This window comes from Myxocyprinus asiaticus, chromosome 3 (assembly GCF_019703515.2).
Source record: "Myxocyprinus asiaticus isolate MX2 ecotype Aquarium Trade chromosome 3, UBuf_Myxa_2, whole genome shotgun sequence".
Lineage (NCBI taxonomy): Eukaryota > Metazoa > Chordata > Actinopteri > Cypriniformes > Catostomidae > Myxocyprinus > Myxocyprinus asiaticus.
Window position 1 is genome coordinate 13,738,162 of NC_059346.1, and position 22,074 is coordinate 13,760,235.

General features: G+C 36.0%; 1 protein-coding gene across 1 annotated transcript in view; it reads right to left on the reverse strand.

Annotated features, from left to right (window-relative positions):
* The window catches only part of LOC127418622 (acetoacetyl-CoA synthetase), a 54,031-nt gene that overhangs the window by 13,373 nt on the left and 18,584 nt on the right, over positions 1-22,074 (reverse strand). The window contains exons 8-12 of the mRNA XM_051659269.1: positions 15,688-15,838; positions 12,582-12,662; positions 10,959-11,083; positions 2,499-2,563; positions 170-292 (exon numbers count right to left, since the gene is read on the reverse strand). Coding sequence (XP_051515229.1) covers positions 170-292; positions 2,499-2,563; positions 10,959-11,083; positions 12,582-12,662; positions 15,688-15,838 — 545 coding nt within the window. The remainder of the gene's footprint in view (positions 1-169; positions 293-2,498; positions 2,564-10,958; positions 11,084-12,581; positions 12,663-15,687; positions 15,839-22,074) is intronic.

Consider the following 22,074-nt stretch of genomic DNA (forward strand, 5'->3'; position numbering starts at 1 on the left):
GAGCAAAAAATCGGAAGACCAAAAGAAAAAGCTAAAGAAAGAAAGAACAAAAGAAAGAGAGCGAAAGAAAGAAAGAGTGAAAGATAGAAATTCCTAATGGACAGATATCTTCCTATTTTCAATACACTCAAACAGGAAATTGCTCTGTACACCCGCACACAAAGCCCACCTGATATGGATCCTAGCAGCACATTGCTCTTAATGCAGCTGTACACATACTCATAGCTCTGAGGCTTCAGTGGAGATCCAGTGGACAGGAGTGTGTGTAGGGTCTGCAGGTTGTGTGTGTTTGCTGTGAACAGACAAGAAATAGAACGTTAAAAACGATTACTATTACGAGATTTGAAAAGGAAATAATGGTGCGCTTCAGAAGACATAGAAGAGCAATCACAATTCGTAAATAAATATTCTATGAAGACAACAGGAAATATAACAAATCAAATCAATTTAAACATGATCCATTATCTCTATTCAGACTGGTTTGTATTCTGGAGGCAGATGGGTATGGGTTTCCATGATCAGAATAATGAAGCACTTTAAACTGTGTTGAAATTTATGCAGGCAACATGCCAGGCCACCCGTCTTGGGGTCCCGTGTAGAGAGGGGTCTCTTGTCCTGGTTATCAGAGCCAGTGCCACACCCCACAGGCTAACAGGTGTCACTCTGAAATGTCAAGCAGCCAAAGCGAGCAGCAGAAGGCCAGGAAGCACTTCTCTGACCCCCAACACACACAAACCACACACATGCAAAACATACTCAAACAAAAGCACAAATAATTCCCCTTACCCTTGCAATACCTCAATAAATAAACACAAAAAGCTTTATCTTTAAAGATTGCCATTTATAATGCATTTAACTTGTGACATACTTTTTATATATATATTAAATATATATATATATATATATATATATATATATATATATAATAAAAATTATTTAAATTAAATGTCCTAAGTCTAGAATCCTAGCTACCATGAACGTGTCAGATCTTCCCTTAAGACTAGGCATGCTAATGAACAGATATCATAAAATATTACATTTTTGATCAATACATATTTTGCCAAAAAACTACTGAATTTAAAAGAGAGACATAATGAAAGATAAGTAGAAGATAAAAAGATACAAAAATATATTGAAAAACAACTAAATATCAAAGTGTGATGATTGATGTGAAAAATATTATTAAAATTATTAAATTCTACGGAAATGTCAACCACATCACGGGAAAATAGAAAGATACCAAAGGAACAAAACACCCTTTTAAGTTCTATTTTAGTATAATGGATGATGGCATACACGCCGCTAGAGGGCGCCGCTTGCTCACACAATTCTGACTGAAGCGCTGAATGCAGCGTATTTTTAAGCTTTCAAAGTTCAGTAATTGCGCAAGACCATATTGCGATTTCAATCTTAACTCAGTCAATCTTGTAGCCTTAATGATACCATTCCAATGTCAAAGTTTGCTAGTTTCAAAGCTGTTTGGATGGTTTTACTTCATCATGTATAGGTAAGTGCTGCTTTCACAACCGTCGCATCTGTAACAATGGTTTTTCCGCATTTACGGGAGAACAAGAATGATTAAAAATGTAATATTACATGTTCTTAGTAGTGCCAACCCTTCTACATTCTGTGTATATAATTATTTCTGGATTGTGCATTTGAGTTTTAAAGTGTGATGATAATTATTTATATATAAACAATCGGTTTTTCGTATCGGTGTTTTCATGCTTAAAATAGATTTGCCAATGGTTTACATTTGGTCATTAATTGGCTGATAAACATCGACAGCCCATACACTGGTACATACCTACTTAAGACTTAAGATATGAAGCCCCAGGACTTAACTATAAGGATTTGATTGGATCGTAAAAAGTGGGAAATGATATTACTGGTTAATATTATTTTGCCCCGCCCATGCGGCCTTGGTTACATAAGCAGAAAAGTCATTTTAGAGGCACACAAAGTTAATGCATTTTCTTTAGAATAACATGCACTATAAATTGTGCACCATAAGACCATTTGTAAGGAAAGTAAACAGGGTCAATTATGATTTAATTTTGCCTTAATTCCTGCAAGTGCAACCACAAATGCTCAAAAATTGGCTCCTCATCTAAAGAGTTCTCTGCACAACCATAGTAACCAATATCTGTATATATATATATATATATATATAAAAAAAAAGACCTGTAATGCAATTGCTCCCCTGGCAGTCATTATGCACAAACACCTTCACTTTCCTCTGTAAATTGCATTTTAATTCACTTTCAGTTTCTCTCATTATTGTTTAATATTCACAAGCATGCACACGCGGTTTAGTGAATGAGTCAGAAGTATCCAGAGACTGATGGAAAAGAGCTGAAAATTAATGTGAACTATTATAAAAGGAAAAGCACAAAATAAATATTAGATAGGTAGACTGTGAGGGGGAGAGAGAAGGAACGAGAGAGAGAAGATGACGAACAAGAGAGGAACTGTAATTTAATGGTATTTTGGCCCACCTGGTTTTAGATTTCTCTCCTCCAACACAGCCAACCATTTTGCTCCAGTCCCAAAAATTGTAATTCTGTACAATGAAAAGAATGGACAAATGTTTATGTTAACATTAACAATTAGCAATTATAATTAACAATTAGAACACGTCACTGTGCAATGTGTCGGAACATATACACCACGTGCTAGACCACGTGTCCGACAACCACGATAATCTAATTTCCACCCCATTTGAGATCTCTCCGCTCTGACTGTAGGACACAGAGCAGAACACTTTCCATGTCAATGAGGTGGAATTGATCTAAACGGCCTGTTGACCTGCAGAGGATTCAGTCAGCCATCTCTTGATGGAATCACTCAGGGTCAGAAATCAGGGGGCATAGATCATGACAGTGCAATATCTGAAGAGCACTGAAATGCTTAAATGCTGTGAACATGATCATTTTAGTAAAATCTACATTTGTTTAGTGAGCACATAAGTTTATACTGTCTTTTAAAGTGAAATTCCAGTGGAGCAGCTCTTAGTTCTCTTACTTTCAACTAAAGACTTTAAAAAAAGCCTAAAGACTCTATATACTGCTCATTCCTAAATATAATGCAAGCATGATTGTAACTACGAAGAGGCAATAGATGAGCCCGATCAATGTATAACACAGTCAACTTTTGTTTTAGAGTTAAATTGGATATATAATTAAAAACATGATTTTTGTTTGTTTTTTGTTTGTTTTTTTAAAGAGTTTGACCATTAATAGAAAAACATATCATTCAAAAATTGTCCTGGTGTTAATGCCTATTCAGTATTTTGCAAATTGGAAGGGACTTATTTCACATTTAAAGAGATTTTAGCCAATCATAACAGTGGTCATTTATACATAAAAGAATTAAAGGTATGGGCAAAAAACATGATTGTTTTTGGTGCAAGAAAATGTGTCTAATATTGTTAAAGTGTAAAATTAATTATTAGTGTAAAAAAAAAAAAAAAAGACATTTAATTTGACAAATCTTTTTTGTGGGCATTGTATATTCATCTGTCATCCTCTCTATAGTTTCCAAAAAGAGACGTCCCTTGTGTGGGTGAGTGCCATGACAACCTCCTGCTTGCATGTGATTGGTGGCAGCTGGCAAGGCCTGGTTGGTAATTGGTTGTTTAGGATGTAGGAAGAGCATTCTATATGAAATAAAATGGAACGTGATTTCACAAGCAAGACATCAGTCAGGGTAAAATGGGAAAACTTGCCAATGCCAATGCCAATCTAATGATATGACCAACCACACACATTGATGTCTCACTTCTGTCTGTGACATCATGAGTCTCTTATTTGTTACATTTCCACAGATCATCAAGGGTTGTCCAGTTTTCTATTATTCAAGCAGCAAATCTCGTCTAAATATTCAGCAAGTTCATTTCTTCCAAGCAATGGCTACTTGAACATTATTTTGGTCCCATCTGCACATGGCAAATTGGAAAGGGTACTGTTTATGAGCAAAGTACAAAAACAGGTTTTGCTGCAGACTCTTATCACATTACACGTGTACACTGGATCATAAACCGAAATGGACTAGTTACTTTTGCTTTGTGGTAAAAGATCTGGGCTTGTAACCAACAGGTTGGACGATTTGAACCCTGCAAGGGGTGAACTCTTGAGCAAGGCACTTAACCCCAGGTATTTTAAGGGGATCTATCCCTGTAACTTAACATGGCGAAGTCTTGTAAAAGTTCTGAAAACGCAATAATGAAGATTGTATTCTGGACTAAAATAATTTAAGCCTTGATACTGAAACCAGACTAAACCACTACATCCAATGCTCTTGGAAGGGTCTTTTTACTATCCAGCTTAATTCAGATCCCGGACGAGCCCCCAGTTGACTCTTCGCTAAGCCATGCCTCCAAAGCGTTTCTGACCAATCCTTTCTTAGCAACTGTTGCTGTCCCCCACTTCTCTGACAAGCAGATCTCAGATAACTAAGGTGGGAAAACAGGCCGATAGCCAATTAATCGGCCGATAGTTTTTAAAATGTATAATATGAATGAAAACTTTCCACTCAATGTAAAATAGTGCCGAACTTTAGTATAACTTTCAATGGCAATAATTTATTAATTTCTGTCAAACAGGTACCTTCTTCAGAGCCTTTATCATTTTAAATTTATGAAATTATAAATTAAAATATTACAGGTCAAATGTATTTGTTGTTCAGCAGTAACATAATACACTGCCTTACAAAGCCAAATAGTGACTGTATGCTTCATCACTCCTGACAATATTTATTATTTTATTTTATTGTCATATTAAATTTATGAATGATGTAAAAGAAAGGGGGAGAGAAAAAGGGACAGAAATCAAATCAACTCAAGTCTTGTCTTTTTAAAGGTAATTTTAGAATGGCATTTTATACACTATATGGCCAAAAGTTTGTGGACACCCCCTTCTAATTAACAAACTTGGTTACTCCATTAAATCCAGTAAAGAAAAATCTTAATGTTTCTTTATTTAATGGCTTGGGCTTTGTGTGCTTCCAATTTTGTGGCAACTGTTTGGGGATAGCCCTTTTCTGTTCCAGCATGACAATGCTCCTGTGAACAAAGTGAGGTCCATAAAGAAATGGTTTACTGTGTCTGGCGTGGAAGAAATTGACTGGCCTGCACAAAGCCCAGACCTGAACCCCACTGATCACTTCTGGGGTGAACTGGAACAGCAACTGTAAGTAAGGCCCCATCGACCAACATCAGTGCCTGACCTCACTGATAGCCTTGTGTCTGAATGAGAGCAAATCCCTGCAGCCATGTTACTACATACAGTATAGTGGAAAGCCTTCCCAAAAGAATGGAAGCTGTTATTACAGCAAAGGGGAAAATTGATGACTAAGGTTTTGAAATCAAATGTTCATCAAGCACATATGGTGTCCACAAACTTTTGGCCATATAGTGTATGTTATGTTCCCTCACATGAACACATAGTGCTGAACTTTAGTAAGTATCACTTTCAATGGCAGTACATTTATATATATATTTTATGAGCCCTTGCAGGAAAACATTTTACAGTAATATATAACAATGTGCCCTCTCATGAATATCAAATTTATATTTAAGATGTATATATTTTACCACGCTTTTATGTTGTTTTTTTTTTTGTACACAACAATTTCATTAAATTAGGAAGTTTGGACAGAAGTTCATTTTGCCAGAACAGACAAAAGTTTGGGAAACTTTATAGTCAAAAAAACGATAAAACGTAAAACTATAAAAACTGTTCCTGTGTGCGTTTCATTCATGCAACGTAATTTGCTGGTGCTTGGTCGTCTAAAACAAGCGAACGGCCGAGCAAAAGCAAAAACTCAGGCAGCATATTCATATAGGGTTGGCATTAATGATTGATTTACTACTAATAATTAACTTATAAATCTGTTTCCCAACAAAACCTCTTCGGAGCGCCCATGTTTATAACATGACTTGAACATATTGGACGCCCCTCAACCCCGGAAAAAAACTCAACGGATCTGCACGAATTCATGTGACTTTTTTTTTTATTCAAAACAGTGTGTTAAGAGGAAAGGTAAGCAGTTTCCATCCTTAACTTAAACATTATTCTAATATTATTCTCTCTCTCCACCTTGTCAGCAATGCTCCAGTGCGGCAATTAGTTATAAACAAATTAATTATCAAACCACCTTTGGTTGTCTTAAATAACTGATTTATTATACCATGACAATAATAATAACAAGTAATGTATACTAACTTTACCTCTTTAAAAAGCGGCCCGAGATATGTATCAAGCAGTCAAAGACGTCTGTCTGTGCATGTTTATATAGAAAAACATTTAAATCCAGACAGGCACATGGTGTCCTGTGTAAGTCCACTTAGTATGAATCTCCCATGACAGGCCCATCTCTCTCCTCTTCACCTGTGTGACTGACTGAGCACCAGTGGGCGGGGCCAAGGGTGCAATGATGGAAAAATAGGCGTTGCATATGCAGATGTATTTGGTCCTTGTGACGTCACAAGTTCCAAGAATTCTAAACGAGCCTTTTTTGCAGCTTGGTTTAAATAAATGCTCTTTTTCTATTTCAGTTCTGAAACTTACAGTATGCTTTTATAGTACAATGTCCTCTTTTATGTCAAAAGATCAAGGTAAATTGTATTCCTCATGTCATGACTCATTTAAATCAATCTCAAGAAGAACATGCTATGGAATAAACTGTGTTAGCCCTCATTCCCAAATGAACATGTATAACATCAGCAAGGACACCTACATTTTCTCCTAGGTAAATTAAAGCTAATAACTTAAAGTTAATTAATTTGTGTATTGATTCATGCTTTAGTAAAGGCGATAGTAAATAAAATGTTAAGAGCATTATGTTATGAGATGTTATGAGCAGTTCTGTACTTACACTAATGTTATCAGGTGTGTTATCGCCATCCTCTTTTCAAGTGATGGTGATAATCGTTTGTCTCAATTCTGATTCACAGTCTCCACAGTTTTCAGTCAAATTATTGTTAACAATTTCTTTAACAAAAACATCAGATAAATATGTTTTAAAATATCACTCTTCATTCCAGCCCACATAAGAATATTATCAATTCTGTTTACAAGAATATTTTGCCAAAAACTGCACAGTTTAAGGCAATACACCATTCATTCTTAAGGGAAGTTCTGCAAAGCTTGAAGAAATTCTAAAAAGAGCTCTTTTTTTCCAAGAACATCTTCCGCCAGAAGAGCAACAATATGGGACAAAGAAAGAGTTGTCAAGCATGACTAAGTCTTACAATGGCTCTTTGTCCAGCACATGTTTCCTCTAATGCTTTTCTCTTCATCTACATGGACACCACATCAGCTCACTGATTGAATATTGATCATTGTAAACATTTAACACAATTAATCTGGCAGCAGCACAAAATAAAAGTTAATCCAGGATCAGTCTATCTGTCTCACTAAATTACAGGACAAAAAGAGAGACCAAGTTTAATTCATTTGGTAGATGCCAGTGTTTTTTACCTTGTCTACATCAGAGGTAGATGGGTTCATGTAGTCTGAAGTTTGAACTTGTAGCTTTTTGGTTTAACAAAGTCAAATTTAGTCTAGAAATTTGGATAGCAAGATCAATAGGCAGTTCTTGAAGCCAGTGTTAATATTACCAAAACAACAGCTGTGTTTGATGTTTAAAAGGCTAAATATAATGAAAAACAGGATGTTCCTTCTGAAATAAAAGAGCTCTATGTACTAAGTACTAGGGGTTGCACAGACTATGTAGGAAATACAGCGGGTGTGAAGCCCAGTGGCTCTGCATTGAAAAGGTGCAGTGTTTTAAATATAGGCTGTGATGTTCTGTCAGACTCACATTAAAAGAAACATACACAGAATGCACTTCAGAACTGGTGTTTGTTTACTGTGTTGCTGTGCTCAACACACATGAACATGTCAACAACAATCTTACACATTCTATGTATCTGTATTGCACATGCAAAGCTTGTACAAAGTAACATTTATCTTTAACAATGCTATTAAAGTGGATAGCAGGCACAGCAACATGGGCCGCTACAACATGGGCCACCATCTTGATTGTTTTGGGTTGACAAATTGATTTTGAGTGCTCTGTTTTAGTGTTGCTTGATTTAACAGCAGCATCTGATACAATTGATCATTCAGTTTTAATTGATACATTGAAGAGATAGGTTGGAATATCTGGGGTGGCCTTAGTTTGGTTTGTTTCCTTTTTCGAATAGGAAATTTGTGGTGTATGTTGGATATGAGATGTCCTTCTCTTCAACAATAAATTGTGGTGTTCCGCAAGGATCCCTGTTAGGGCCAATTTCGTTTTTTCTACATATGTTTCCGCTTGGTTCTATGATTCGAAAAAATCTGCTATGCAGATGACCTGGAATTGTATTTGTTGTTGAATCCTAATGATCTGACTAATTTAAATGTTCTTCAAGCTTGTATAGCATATATAAACATAGGTGGCATATAATTGTCTGTTGTTAAATACTGATAAAAGAGAGGTTGTTATAATCAGTCATGTGTTTTATTTTATTTTAAGTCAGATTGAGTCAGCACTTAATCAGGTGGTACCAAGTATTCAGCAGGTGGTGAGAAATTTGGGCATCTATATTGATACAAATTAAAATTTTGCATAATCACATGAGGAAGTTAGTTCAGTCTTGTTTTTATCAGTAAAGGAACATTTCCTAGGCAAAATATGCTTTGAGTTTTAGGGATACAGAGATGCTTATACATGCTTTTATTTAATCTCGACTTGATTATTGTAATGCCCTGTTTTCAACTTTAAATCAATGCACTTTAGCATGGCTACAATCAGTGCAGAATGCTGCAGCTACACAACTAGGCCTTTTAATCATATTACTCCAGGTTTAACTTCTTTGCATTGGTTACCAATTCATTTTAGGGTTGATTTAAAGATTTTATTAATTACATATAAAGCATTGCATTGTTTGGCACCAGAATATTTAGCAGAACTTACAAAACAGTTAGACATCTTAGATCTTTTTGTCGTGAACTGTTGGCTGTTCCAAGATTCAGACACAAAACTAAAGGTGGTAGAGCTTTTGTATTGAAGGCCCCACGATTATGGAACAGCCTGCCCTGGGATATTATATCAGCTAAATCTGCGACTGCTTTTAAGTCTCGTTTAAAAACTAATTTGTATAGACTCGCTTTTACTCCTTTGTGCATTTTAGATTTTACCTTGTGTTTTACTGAGTGTGTTTTGATTTTATGTTTTGTAAAGCAGTTTGTGCTAAATTGCTGAAAGATGCTATAAAAATCATTATTACATTGAGTGCGTCACATAACAACAAATACGTCATCTTTTTTGAATATCTCAGTTTTCCCTGTCCACACTACCATGCAAAGACAGCATTTTCAAATTTATCCACATGTTTTCAGAAAGCTCAGTTTTCACAGGACAAAAACGTTGTCTCAGTGTGGACGGACTGACAAAACGTGGCGAAATTAATGCATTTACAAACAAAAATTCATTAGTGTGGTTGTGGCCTAAAAATCAGTAGTCGTGCAACACCTACTTTGTACAGATATTCTACTATTTACAATGTAAAGCTCCCTCCCCAGTCCAGCCAGACCACTTATGGAAACTAAACCGCACATATTAGTCAGAAATAATTTAGAAACTGTTATGACATTGCAATCATAGGCCATTAACATTTGATCACCAACATGTACATATGAACACCTTTTCAACATGCAGCAACTTTGCTGCCTAGATGAATGACAGTGTGATCAGTACATGAAGGCAAGGCAATCATAAGGTTATATAGATATAGCAGTCTTAAAGGTACAGTAACAAAAATAACCTCTTCAACAGCTGTGTAAAACTAAACTTGTTTTTAGTGGAAGAAACCTCGACTAACATTATTAAAGGAATTTAAGGAGCCATGGCTTGTAGGACCTGCACATACACTCCAACTTTGTTTAGTGATACTCCTCATGCTCGTGACATTTCTCAATTCTGTTTACCCCTCTTCTCCCCTTGATTTCCTGTTTCCCTTGATTGTGTTTATCCAATGCAAAGGCAAAAAGGCTTTAAACTAATTAAAGGTTCACATCCATTTGAGATTGGTGACTACCTAACAGTACTTAAGGTGAACTCCCAGTATAAGGTTTATTTTACTGAATGACGGATGTCCTTCTCTACAACCCACTATGCTTATGAGCAAGATACTTACCCATCAGCAACTCTAGGAGGACTGTGGATCCAAGAATCCACTAAACTAAAAATTAAACTTCTTTTCAGTATCTAAATATACTCTAAATAAACCCTATCCAGCACAAAATAAATACATTTAATTGGCATCACAAAAAAGTTTCTAACCAAACGAAAAACTCAGAATGAAAGATGGTTAGAAAGACAGAAAAGCACAGGGACTGTCTGCATAAGAACACTCACAGCTCAGATACAAACCAAAGCTGTCGTTATTTCAAAATATATAAAGAGACATATGTCCCTGTAGCAATAAAAGCAGCACACATGGGCCTGGTGAGTAATGGAAATGTGTGTGTATGAGTGTGTGTGCATTTTGGCTTTCCCAAAAACTGCTCTAAAATGTCTCTATTTTCTTCCTCTTGGGAAGAGGCGAGACAATGAGAGTTAAGAATAGAGACTTCCACCAGAAGCCAAGGGAGCAGAAAATGAGCAAACACACTTACACACACAAAACAAGTGTGATCCAAAGGAACCCTGGTGTCTGTTGCACATCGATCATTTCTAATCAATAAAAAGTAAAGGCAAGGAATTCAATGGCACGTTAAATTTGGTCAATTAGACCTGTCTCTTTTAAACAGGTTGCCGTGGTGATGCGGTGTCATTTATATAAAGGGCAGAGCAGATGCTGGTGATTAGCACTTTCACACTTCGGCCAATTATAGTGCGGGCACAAAAAAACCTGACGTTGAAACCTTTATTATAGTTCTTCTCTCCATTTCTTACAAACAACTTACCCAAGCCGATCTACTAGGTCCCAGAGCACATTGGCACTCGGAACGAGAGGAGAGCCGTCGTAGAGAACCACGGAAGCCCCGGTGGCTAGAGAAGACACTAGCCAGTTCCACATCATCCAGCCCGTCTGTACACAAAACAGAAAGATTTCCTCTTAGATTGGGATAATTTTGTTCCCATAATTGTTCATTTCTCAACCTCTGAATGATTTTTCTTTTCTGCTGATGTAACTAAGGTGACTTGTCTGAGGCAAAATAATAGAAAAAAAAATTGTACACCCAAAAATGAAAATTCTTTCATTTACTCACCCGTATGCCATCCCAGATATGTATGACTTTCTTTCTTCTGCAGAACACAAACAAAGATTTTTAGAAGAATATCTCAGCTCTGTAGGTCCATATAATGCAAGTGAATAGTGACCAAAACATTGAAGGTCTAAAAAGCACATAAAGGTAATCCACAAGACTCTTTAAGTCTTCTGAAGCAATCTAATTGGTATTGAGTCAGAACAGACCAAAAAATAACTTTTGTTCACTGTACATCTTGTCATTGCGGTCTCTAGGCACGATCATGATTTCATGCTTGATTATACTTCCTAATGCTTGACACATGCGCAGAGCGGTAGATGGCGCTATGAAGTGTAATCAAGCTTGAAATCATGATCTCCAAGGAGACTGCTTATGGCAAGATTTATAGTGAAAAAGGAATTATATTTTGGTCTGTTCTCACCCAAAACCGATTGGATAGCTTCAGAAGACATGGATTAAACCACTGGAGTCTTATGGATTACCTTTATGTGCTTTTTGGAGCTTGAAAGTGTTGGACTCCATTAATTTGCATTGTGTGGACCTACAGAGTTGAGATATTCTACTAAAAATCTTCGTTTGTGTTCTGCAGAAGAAAGTCTGGGATGGCTTGAGGGTGAGTAAATTAGAGAATTTTCATTTCTGAGTGAACTATTCCTTTAAACAATCATAAAGTAGTGTAACACATTTAGACTATTATACACTCACTGAGCACTTTATAAGGAACACCTGTACACCTACTTATTCATGCGATTATCTAATCAGCCAATCGTCTGGCAGCAGTGCAGTGCATAAAATCATACAGTTACGGGTCAAGAGCTTCAGTTAATATTCACATGAACCATCAGAATGGGGAAAAATGTGATCTCAGTAATTTCGACCGTGGCATGATTGTTGGTGGCAGACGGGCTAGTTTGAGTATTTCTGTAACTGCTGATCTCCTGGGATTTTCACACACAACAGTCTCTAGAGTTTACTCAGAATGTTGCCAAAAACATCCAGTGAGCAGCAGTTCTGTGGATGGAAACGCAATGGAGAATGGCCAGACTGGTTCGAGCTGACAGAAAGGCAATGGTAACTCAGATAACCACTCTGTAAAATTGTAGTGAGCAGAACAGCATCTCAGAATGCACAACACGTTGAACCTTGAGGTGCATGGGCTACAACAGCAGACGACCACCTCGGGCACTTTATTAGGACCATAGTATTCCTAATAAAGTGCTCAGGGAGTGTACATTTCTGTGTGTAAAACTTTTAAATTAGGGAAAAATTTATGAGTGCACCTTTAAAGATCTGTTTTGAATAAGGTCACAAACGTACCGTAGTGTAATATATGATGACATCATTGTAGCTCATGTTACCATGGAGAATGTGTTCTTTAAGATGCTGAATGAGAGTGCCCTGTGGAATAGACAAGAAAAAAGGTCAGATTGCATTTGCGTCTAAATCAGTCTGATCATTAGAGCCCGACCGATACCGATTTTAGAGAGGGAAAAATTCACTGATTACCGATATGGTGGCCGATATATTTCATTTTTGAGCTGGAATGAAAACAGACCTTTTCTATGTGGATTTTTCACAGATTTTGCACCGATATGACTAATGCAAAGGTACTCAGAAGGCTGCATTCTTAAACAAATATTTTTATCAAAGAATATTTGACATTATTATTATATATTGTCAACAAATTCTAGAAATGGACACTGAGAAAATAAAGAATAAATAAAAATACAATAGCTTAAAAAAAACAACAGTACTGTATGTTCAGTATCAGTCAGTTGCTGACCATTTAAATAAAGAATAAATAAAAATACAATAAATATTTAAACATCAGTAATGTTCGGTATCAGTCAATTGCTGACCATTTAAAGAATAAATAAAAATACAATAAATAGCTAAATAAATATCAGTACTGTTTAGTATCTGTCAAATGCTGACCATTAAAATAAAGAATAAATAAAAATAAAAATAAATACCTAAATAAATATCAGTACTGTTTAATATCAGTCAAATGCTGACCATTTAAATAAAATAAAGAATAAATAAAAATAAAATAAATAGCTAAATAAACATCAGTATTACTGTTTAGTATCAATAAAATGCTGACTATATTAACACTGCCGAGTCAAGATAAACAGAGGCAGCGGTGTTACACCATATTCTGCTATACAAGTTCAGGAGAAACTTTCAACGGTGGAAAACCAGACTTTTAATTATTACATTTTATAAATGCAATGACTGGAATTGTTCGGTTGAAGGGGGTACCAAACTGTGAATCCTGAACAAAACAGTTTGGTGAATACATGTTTACTCATTAGCTTCCACTCATCTGACAACAATGAAAGTAGATATGTGATTAGCTAGTTAGCTATAAGCTCATTGTCACAAGAGTAAAAGACGGACGTTGTTTATTTTACTTTCCAGCATTGTGTCTCACCAACTAAGTAACAACATAGCATGAAAGCAATACTCATCAGACACAATCCACCACCGCACTGTTGTCTGCTGAGCAGCAAAAAGATGCTCTGATGTTTACCTTTCAATTTGCTACATTACTTACTGCACTGACAAACTATAGCTGGCTATCAGCAAACAAACATGAGTGACATACTTGTCAGGGACAAGGTTAATGTTATATTAGTTATATTGAAAAGGGAAAATGATGGGGTCATTGTTTATTAAGTTTCCAGTATGTATTAACAAACTAGTTAACAACTTACTGTGATGACACCGCTGAACTCCACCCTGTCTGCAGAGCCCAGTTCAGCTCTGTAAACAATGGAGTCGGAGCACGCTCTGCTGGACAAACTACGCTATGACACCAATTCTAAAGCATTGTTTTCTGCGTTATATGTTCTGAAAAAAAGTTTTCATATCGGCGCATATCGGTAAAATATACGCTGATACTGATATATCGATGAAAGGCTAATATCGGCCGATGGCTGACCGATATATCGGTCGGGCACTACTGATCATTCACAAAAAAAACAATTATTTAGAGATGCACATATAAAATTTCCACTTTGGTACAACTAATATTCATCAAATCTGTACAAATGATTATTTTGGACAAATATATTGAAATATTGAGCAGACAGTGAAATATTTCTATGTCTGCTTCTTAATCTTAAACGTATGCTACATTGGGTCGGGGGGAACCATTCATGGATTATAGAGTAAAATTTGTTAAAGTCAGGCCGTAATTTTAGAGCACAGCACTGTAGCACACATCTAATGCGTATCTGAGCACAAGCATTCATTATGAGTGTGTTCATTCATTCGCTAACTGCTACAACCCAGCATGTTGAACCTTTATCATCCACAGAGCCAGAGCCACAACCAGAGCAAGAGATCGAGAGAGAGAGAGAGAGAGAGAGATATTTATATGTACATATGGGTGACTGTATGTTTTCATACACAAAGCGCTCTAATCACTGACACGAGAGGCGCCAGAGGCCACAAAAGCTGTGAATAATGACACACAACTGCACAGTGCTACACTCACATTAACAAAACATATAAGAAGTGTGTTTGTAAAGCCATTTGTAATACAAACACAAGAGGTCAAGGACTGGTTGCCTTTACTTAATTTCAAGGAATTTTCTCAACACTGTTTCCCTTGATGTTTGGTGTGGTTTGTGGTAGAATAAAGACATATTTAGACCAATATTGGCTACAGTGTCTCTCACATTGTATTCTACAAAGGGATCATAAAGGAAATGCATTGGAAAAGTGCACATAATTACTCATCTGGATTGCATCTTGAGCTGAGCGCAGCCGAGGCTTTAAAGTTTACTCTTACTGCCACCTAGTGGTCAATGTTGCAAAGTTAAGGGATTTTGCATGTCAGATTATTTACATCCTTCAGGAAGGAACAAAAAGGACCTGATCAGATGCAACATTCCTTTAATTTCGGAAATTCAGAATGTCCAAACTTCCTACTTGGAAAAGCACAATGGTACGCCACTTGATGCCAGTCTTCCAAAAAATCAATAACCCCAACTAAAAGCCAGCAATGGTAGCATTCAGTGGGATGTACACAATAAAATACATCAATGAGTCAACCTTCCAACAAAACATGATGATAAAACCAGTTTAGCAAATGTTTGCTCTTTGCAGAGTGGTAGCAAAAAGTACTGACACTTAAGGACCCTTTTTGGGCCCATTGTGTTTTAAACACGGTAACCAATCTTCTCTGTTAATAATTTTACACCTGAAAAAACTAATTTTGGCCTTTAATTTTTGCTTCTTTAGCCTTTATGTCATCTTCAAGGCATCTGACAACAGTGTGCTTTATGGTCAGAAAATAGCTATATCAAGCAGGAATCATGCAGATTCAAATTTAGAAATCAGCATGCGTTTGGAAAGTACAGACAAAGCACAATGTCTCCGGTACACACAGATTGACAAACACACGCTCTCTTACCCCAGCAGAGTGCACCATGCACTTGGGAGCTCCAGTGGTCCCAGAGGAGTACATGATGAAAAGAGGATGAGAGAAGGGCAGCTGTTCAAACTCCAGCTGAGGGTCCTGATCCCCCTCTTTACCTGTGGCCAAAAAGTCCTCCAGGAACACACTATACATATAAAGAAGAGTACCAGATAGAGACTTTCACCATGTCCGAACCATACATGTTAGAGTAGATGTTAGCTAATCACAAAAGTAACACCCAACAAGAATTTCAAAGAGCTTTCATCAAGTTCATCAAGTCTGTCAGCTAAGCAGTGTCACATTTACACTTCGACACTTTCATCATGAAGTTGATGGAACGATAGATATACTGTATAAAAAGATAAAACGATAGATAGATATATTAAAACATAGAATTACATAGGTAAGTAAAAAGAGAGAGCGATATATTAAAAGAACAAAAGAGAGATAAATATGTAAGACAGAATGATAGATAAATAAAACACTAGATATAAAGAACGCTAGAGATATAAAACGCTAGATAGATAGATAGACAGATAGATAGATCTATGTATCGTTCTATTTTTTTTAAATATCTATTGTTCCATTTTTTTTCCATATCTATGTATTGTTCTATGTAAAAAGATAGAACAATAGATATTTAAAAACAACAACAGATAGATATGTAAAAAGATATAGATATATAAAGACAGAATGACAGACAGATAAATAAAAAGATAGAATGATAAATAGATGTGAAAAAGACAGAATGATTGATAGATAAATAAAAAGATAGAACATACATACACATACACATATATATACATACACATATATACATATAATGTTCTATGTAAAAAGACAGAATGATAGACAGATACAGTTAAAATCGAAATTATTCAACCCCCCCAAGAAGGTAAGGATTTACAAAGGTAAGCTTTTCTGATGACCCAGAATTTTTAAACTTTACATCTATATCAGTTGAGTGACACATTCAAATTCATAGTGTGAATATATAACCTAATATTTCTAAATAGCAGGCATTTTTAAAAATACAGCCATGTCATAATTATTCAACCCCTATTGCATGTAGCTGTTTCTTAAATATGTAAGGCTACACAAGTAATTGTTTTAAAACAAAATTAAGTCATCAATCTGCAATGGCACTTATTTAAGTTTTAAAATTTAAGTTTAGCGTTGTAAGCAAAAATGTATTTCTATGCAAAAAATGCAATTAAAAATAAGCTGTCTCAAAAGCTAATAGAGGAGATTATTTCATTACACAAGAAAGGTCATGGCTAAAAGTACATTTCCAAGGCACTTCAATTTCCAATAGACAAAGCTGGCAGCACCATTCATACATTTTTTAAATATGGTACAACAGCAACCTTCTTAGGGTGTGGAAGAAAGCAAAACTTCACCAAGGGAAATGTTGACTTGAATATTCAAGAAGTATTTAGGAAAGATCTGTGGAGTCCTGGAAGGTTTTATAGACGTATGACACTAAACTGAAAATGAGTTTTAGACCCATGGGTCAGCAGTACGTCTGGAGTAAGATGACAAGGTGATGACAAGAACGACACCATCCCCACAGTCAAGCATGGAGGTGGGTCAGTCCTGCTATGGGGGTATTTTGCGGCTGCAGGACACGGCTATCCTGACTGTGACTGACACCATGGATTCTTTCACATATCAGGCCATTTTGGCATGAAAAATGTGATGCCTTCAGTGTGTAAATTGAAGCTCGGTGATCACTGGACTTTCCAGCAAGACATTAACACCAAGGATATATCCAAGTTGTCCAAAATCTGGTTCAGGGATAGGTCGTGGAATGTCCTTAAATGGCCCTTTCAGTCCATCATTAAAATTCCATTGCAAACCTTTGTTGGGATTTCAAGGAAGCAGTGGTAGCACAGAAACCAAAGAATGTCAATGAGCTGGAAGCTTTTGCTCATGAGAAATGTGTAAAAATTCTAATAGAGAGGTGTCCGAAGCCTGAGAACACTTACTTGAAACATTTATTTGCTGTTATTAAGGATAAAGGATGCTCTACAAATTACTGACTTTGGGGGTTGAATATTTTTGACATGACATTTGTGGAGATAAGTAGTTATTTTTATTTTAAAATTTGGGTAAAATCACTCAAATGTGTATTAAAAACTTACTTTGACTGTTTACTGAGGTTTTAGTTGATGTGTTTTAATTCACATCACCAGAATGTATTGCTGGTCAGGGGGGTTGAATAATTTAGATTGCAACAGTATATGAAAAGATAGAATGATAAAAAGGTATGTAAAAACATAGATTGATATATAAAAAGAACAACAGATAGATCCAAAAAATAGATACTGTAAATATGTAAAACCACAGGATGATGGATAGATAAATAAAAAGACAGAATGACAGATAGATATGTAATAAGGTATGAATATGTAAAAAGACAGAATCATAGATAGATAAATAAAAAGATGGAACGATAGATATGTTAAAAGATAGAAATATAGATAGAAATGATAGACAGTTATATAAAAAGTAGAGCCCGACCGATATGGGATTTTTGAGACCAATACCGATTTTAGAGGGGGAAAATTCACCGATTACCGATATGGTGACCGATGAAAACAGACCTTTTCTATGTGGATTGTGCACCGATTTTGCACCGATATGACTATGCAAAGGTACTCAGAAGGCTGCATTCTTAAACAAATATTTTGATCAAAGAACATTTGACATTATTATTATACACTGTCAACAAATTCTAGAAATGAACACTGAGAAAATAAATAAATAAAAATACAATAAATAGCTAATAAAAATCAGTACTGTATGTTTAGTATCAGTCAATTGCCCGCCATTAAAATAAAGAGTAAATAAAAATAAAATAAATAGCTTAATTAACATCAGTTATGTTCAGTATCAATCAATTGCTGACCATTTAAATAAAGAATAAAAATACAATAAATAGATAAATAAACATCAGTACTGTTTAGTATCAGTGAAATGCTGACCATTAAAATAATGAATAAATAAAAATAAAATAAATAGCTAAATAAACATCAGTACTGTTTAGTATCAGTCAAATGCTGACTATTTAAATAAATAATAAATTAAAATAAAATAAATAGCTAAATAAACATCAGGGGCCGGTTGCACCAGCTATACGTACATTACAACTTAGCCTAGTTGTGGCATAAATGGGCACGAAGTCACAATTTACGCTCTAATAAATATTTGAGTGTTGCAACATTACATTCATGTAGGACGTAACCCTACGTATAAACTAAATATTTACGGCAGCCTCCGACCAGGAGTAACGGATGGAATAAAAAAGCAGACTGATATTTAATGACATCAGTGAGCTCATGTTTTGGTTGACAGGCATCAGTCCTTTCGACATATAGTGTTGGCATTTACACTCTTTATATTTACGAGATAGAAAAAAAAGCTTACTTTTAAGCAGTTCTTCAGCATGAAACCGTTTTTAGGGTACGTCGCCCGGTGTCAAGATTCAACACATTCAAAAAATATATATAGGATATTAAAATGAATAAATTCTATTTTTCCAGCCTGTTGTATTAGTATGTATCACCCCTCATTTATTTTAGATACAGTTCCTATATATTATTATTTATACAGGGCAAATATACTATTTATTAAATCTACTTTTATTACGTATTCTATTTTAATGTCTGGAAAACCAGACTTCTAAATATTACATTTTGTAAATGCAACGACTGGAACTGTTCGGATGATGAGGGTACCAAACTGTGAATCCTAAACAAAACAGTTTGGTGAATACATGTTTACACATTAGCTTCCACTCAGCTGACAAGCAATGAAAGTAGCTACGTAGTTAGCTAGTTAGCTATAAGCTCGTTGTCACGGAGAGTAAAAGATGGACTTCATTTACTTTCCAGCATTGTGTCTCACCAATTAAGTAATAACATAGCGTGAAATCAACACTCAACAGACACAATCCACCACCGCACCGTTGTCTGCTGAGCTGCAAAAAGATGCTCTGATGTTTACCTTTCAATTTGCTACATTACTGAGAGCACTGTCAAACTATAGCTAGCTAACAGCAAACAGATGTGATAAACATGAGTGACATGGTTGTCAGGGACAGTGTTAACGTTATATTAGTTATATAAAATGATGGGGTAATTTTTTTTATTAACTTTCCAGTATGTATTTCACAAACTAGTTAGCAATTTAAGGAGAAGAGATCTCCTCAAATCTGCACCACCTAACTCCGCCCTGTCTGCAGAGCCACCGTCAGCTCAGAGTCAGCTCTGTAAACAATGGAGTCGGAGCGCACTCTGCTGGACAAACTACGCTATGACACCAATTCTAAAGTATTCTTTTCTGCATTATATGTTCTGAAAAAAGTATTCATATCGGCGCATATCGGTAAAATATACGCCGATTCCGATATATCGGTGAAAGGCTAATATCGGCTAATAATATCGGCCGACCATAAAAAGATAGAATGATAGATAGGTATGTAAAAAAAAGATGTATATATAAAAAGAACGAAAGATAGATATACAAAAAATAGATATGTAAAAAGAATGATAGATAGATAGATAAGAGAATGATAGATACTGTATGTAAAAAGATAGAACAATAAGATTTAAAGATTTAATTTAAAAACAACAATAGATAGTGTATATGTAAAAAGACAGAATGGTAGATAGCTTTATAAAAATACTGTATGTAAAAAGATAGAATGACAAATAGATACAGGTGCATCTCAATAAATTAGAATGTCGTGGAAAAGTTCATTTATTTCAGTAATTCAACTCAAATTGTGAAACTCGTGTATTAAATCAATTCAATGCACACAGACTGAAGTAGTTTAAGTCTTTGGTTCTTTTAATTGTGATGATTTTGGCTCACATTTAACAAAAACCCACCAATTCACTATCTCAAAAAATTAGAATATGGTGACATACCAATCAGCTAATCAACTCAAAACACCTGCAAAGGTTTCCTGAGCCTTCAAAATGGTCTCTCAGTTTGGTTCACTAGGCTACACAATCATGGGGAAGACTGCTGATCTGACAGTTGTCCAGAAGACAATCATTGACACCCTTCACAAGGCGGATAAGCCACTAACATTCATTGCCAAAGAAGCTGGCTGTTCACAGAGTGCTGTATCCAAGCATGTTAACAGAAAGTTGAGTGGAAGGAAAAAGTGTGGAAGAAAAAGATGCACAACCAACCGAGAGAACCGCAGCCTTATGATTGTCAAGCAAAATCGATTCAAGAATTTGGGTGAACTTCACAAGGAATGGACTGAGGCTGGGGTCAAGGCATCAAGAGCCACCACACACAGACGTGTCAAGGAATTTGGCTACAGTTGTCGTATTCCTCTTGTTAAGCCACTCCTGAACCACAGACAACGTCAGAGGCGTCTTACCTGGGCTAAGGAGAAGAAGAACTGGACTGTTGCCCAGTGGTCCAAAGTCCTCTTTTCAGATGAGAGCAAGTTTTGTATTTCATTTGGAAACCAAGGTCCTAGAGTCTGGAGGAAGGGTGGAGAAGCTCATAGCCCAAGTTGCTTGAAGTCCAGTGTTAAGTTTCCACAGTCTGTGATGATTTGGGGTGCAATGTCATCTGCTGGTGTTGGTCCATTGTGTTTTTTGAAAACCAAAGTCACTGCACCCGTTTACCAAGAAATTTTGGAGCACTTCATGCTTCCTTCTGCTGACCAGCTTTTTAAAGATGCTGATTTCATTTTCCAGCAGGATTTGGCACCTGCCCACACTGCCAAAAGCACCAAAAGTTGGTTAAATGACCATGGTTTTGGTGTGCTTGACTGGCCAGCAAACTCACCAGACCTGAACCCCATAGAGAATCTATGGGGTATTGTCAAGAGGAAAATGAGAAACAAGAGACCAAAAAATGCAGATGAGCTGAAGGCCACTGTCAAAGAAACCTGGGCTTCCATTCCACCTCAGCAGTGCCACAAACTGATCACCTCCATGCCACGCCGAATTGAGGCAGTAATTAAAGCAAAAGGAGCCCCTACCAAGTATTGAGTACATATACAGTAAATGAACATACTTTCCAGAAGGCCAACAATTCACTAAAAATGTTTTTTTTATTGGTCTTATGATGTATTCTAATTTTTTGAGAGAGTGAATTGGTGGGTTTTTGTTAAATGTGAGCCAAAATCATCACAATTAAAAGAACCAAAGACTTAAACTACTTCAGTCTGTGTGCACTGAATTTATTTAATACACGAGTTTCACAATTTGAGTTGAATTACTGAAATAAATGAACTTTTCCACGACATTCTAATTTATTGAGATGCACCTGTATATAAAAAGAGAACGAACGATAGGCCGTACAAACAAGTGATAGAAAAAGATAGTAAAACAAACGATAGTAAAAACG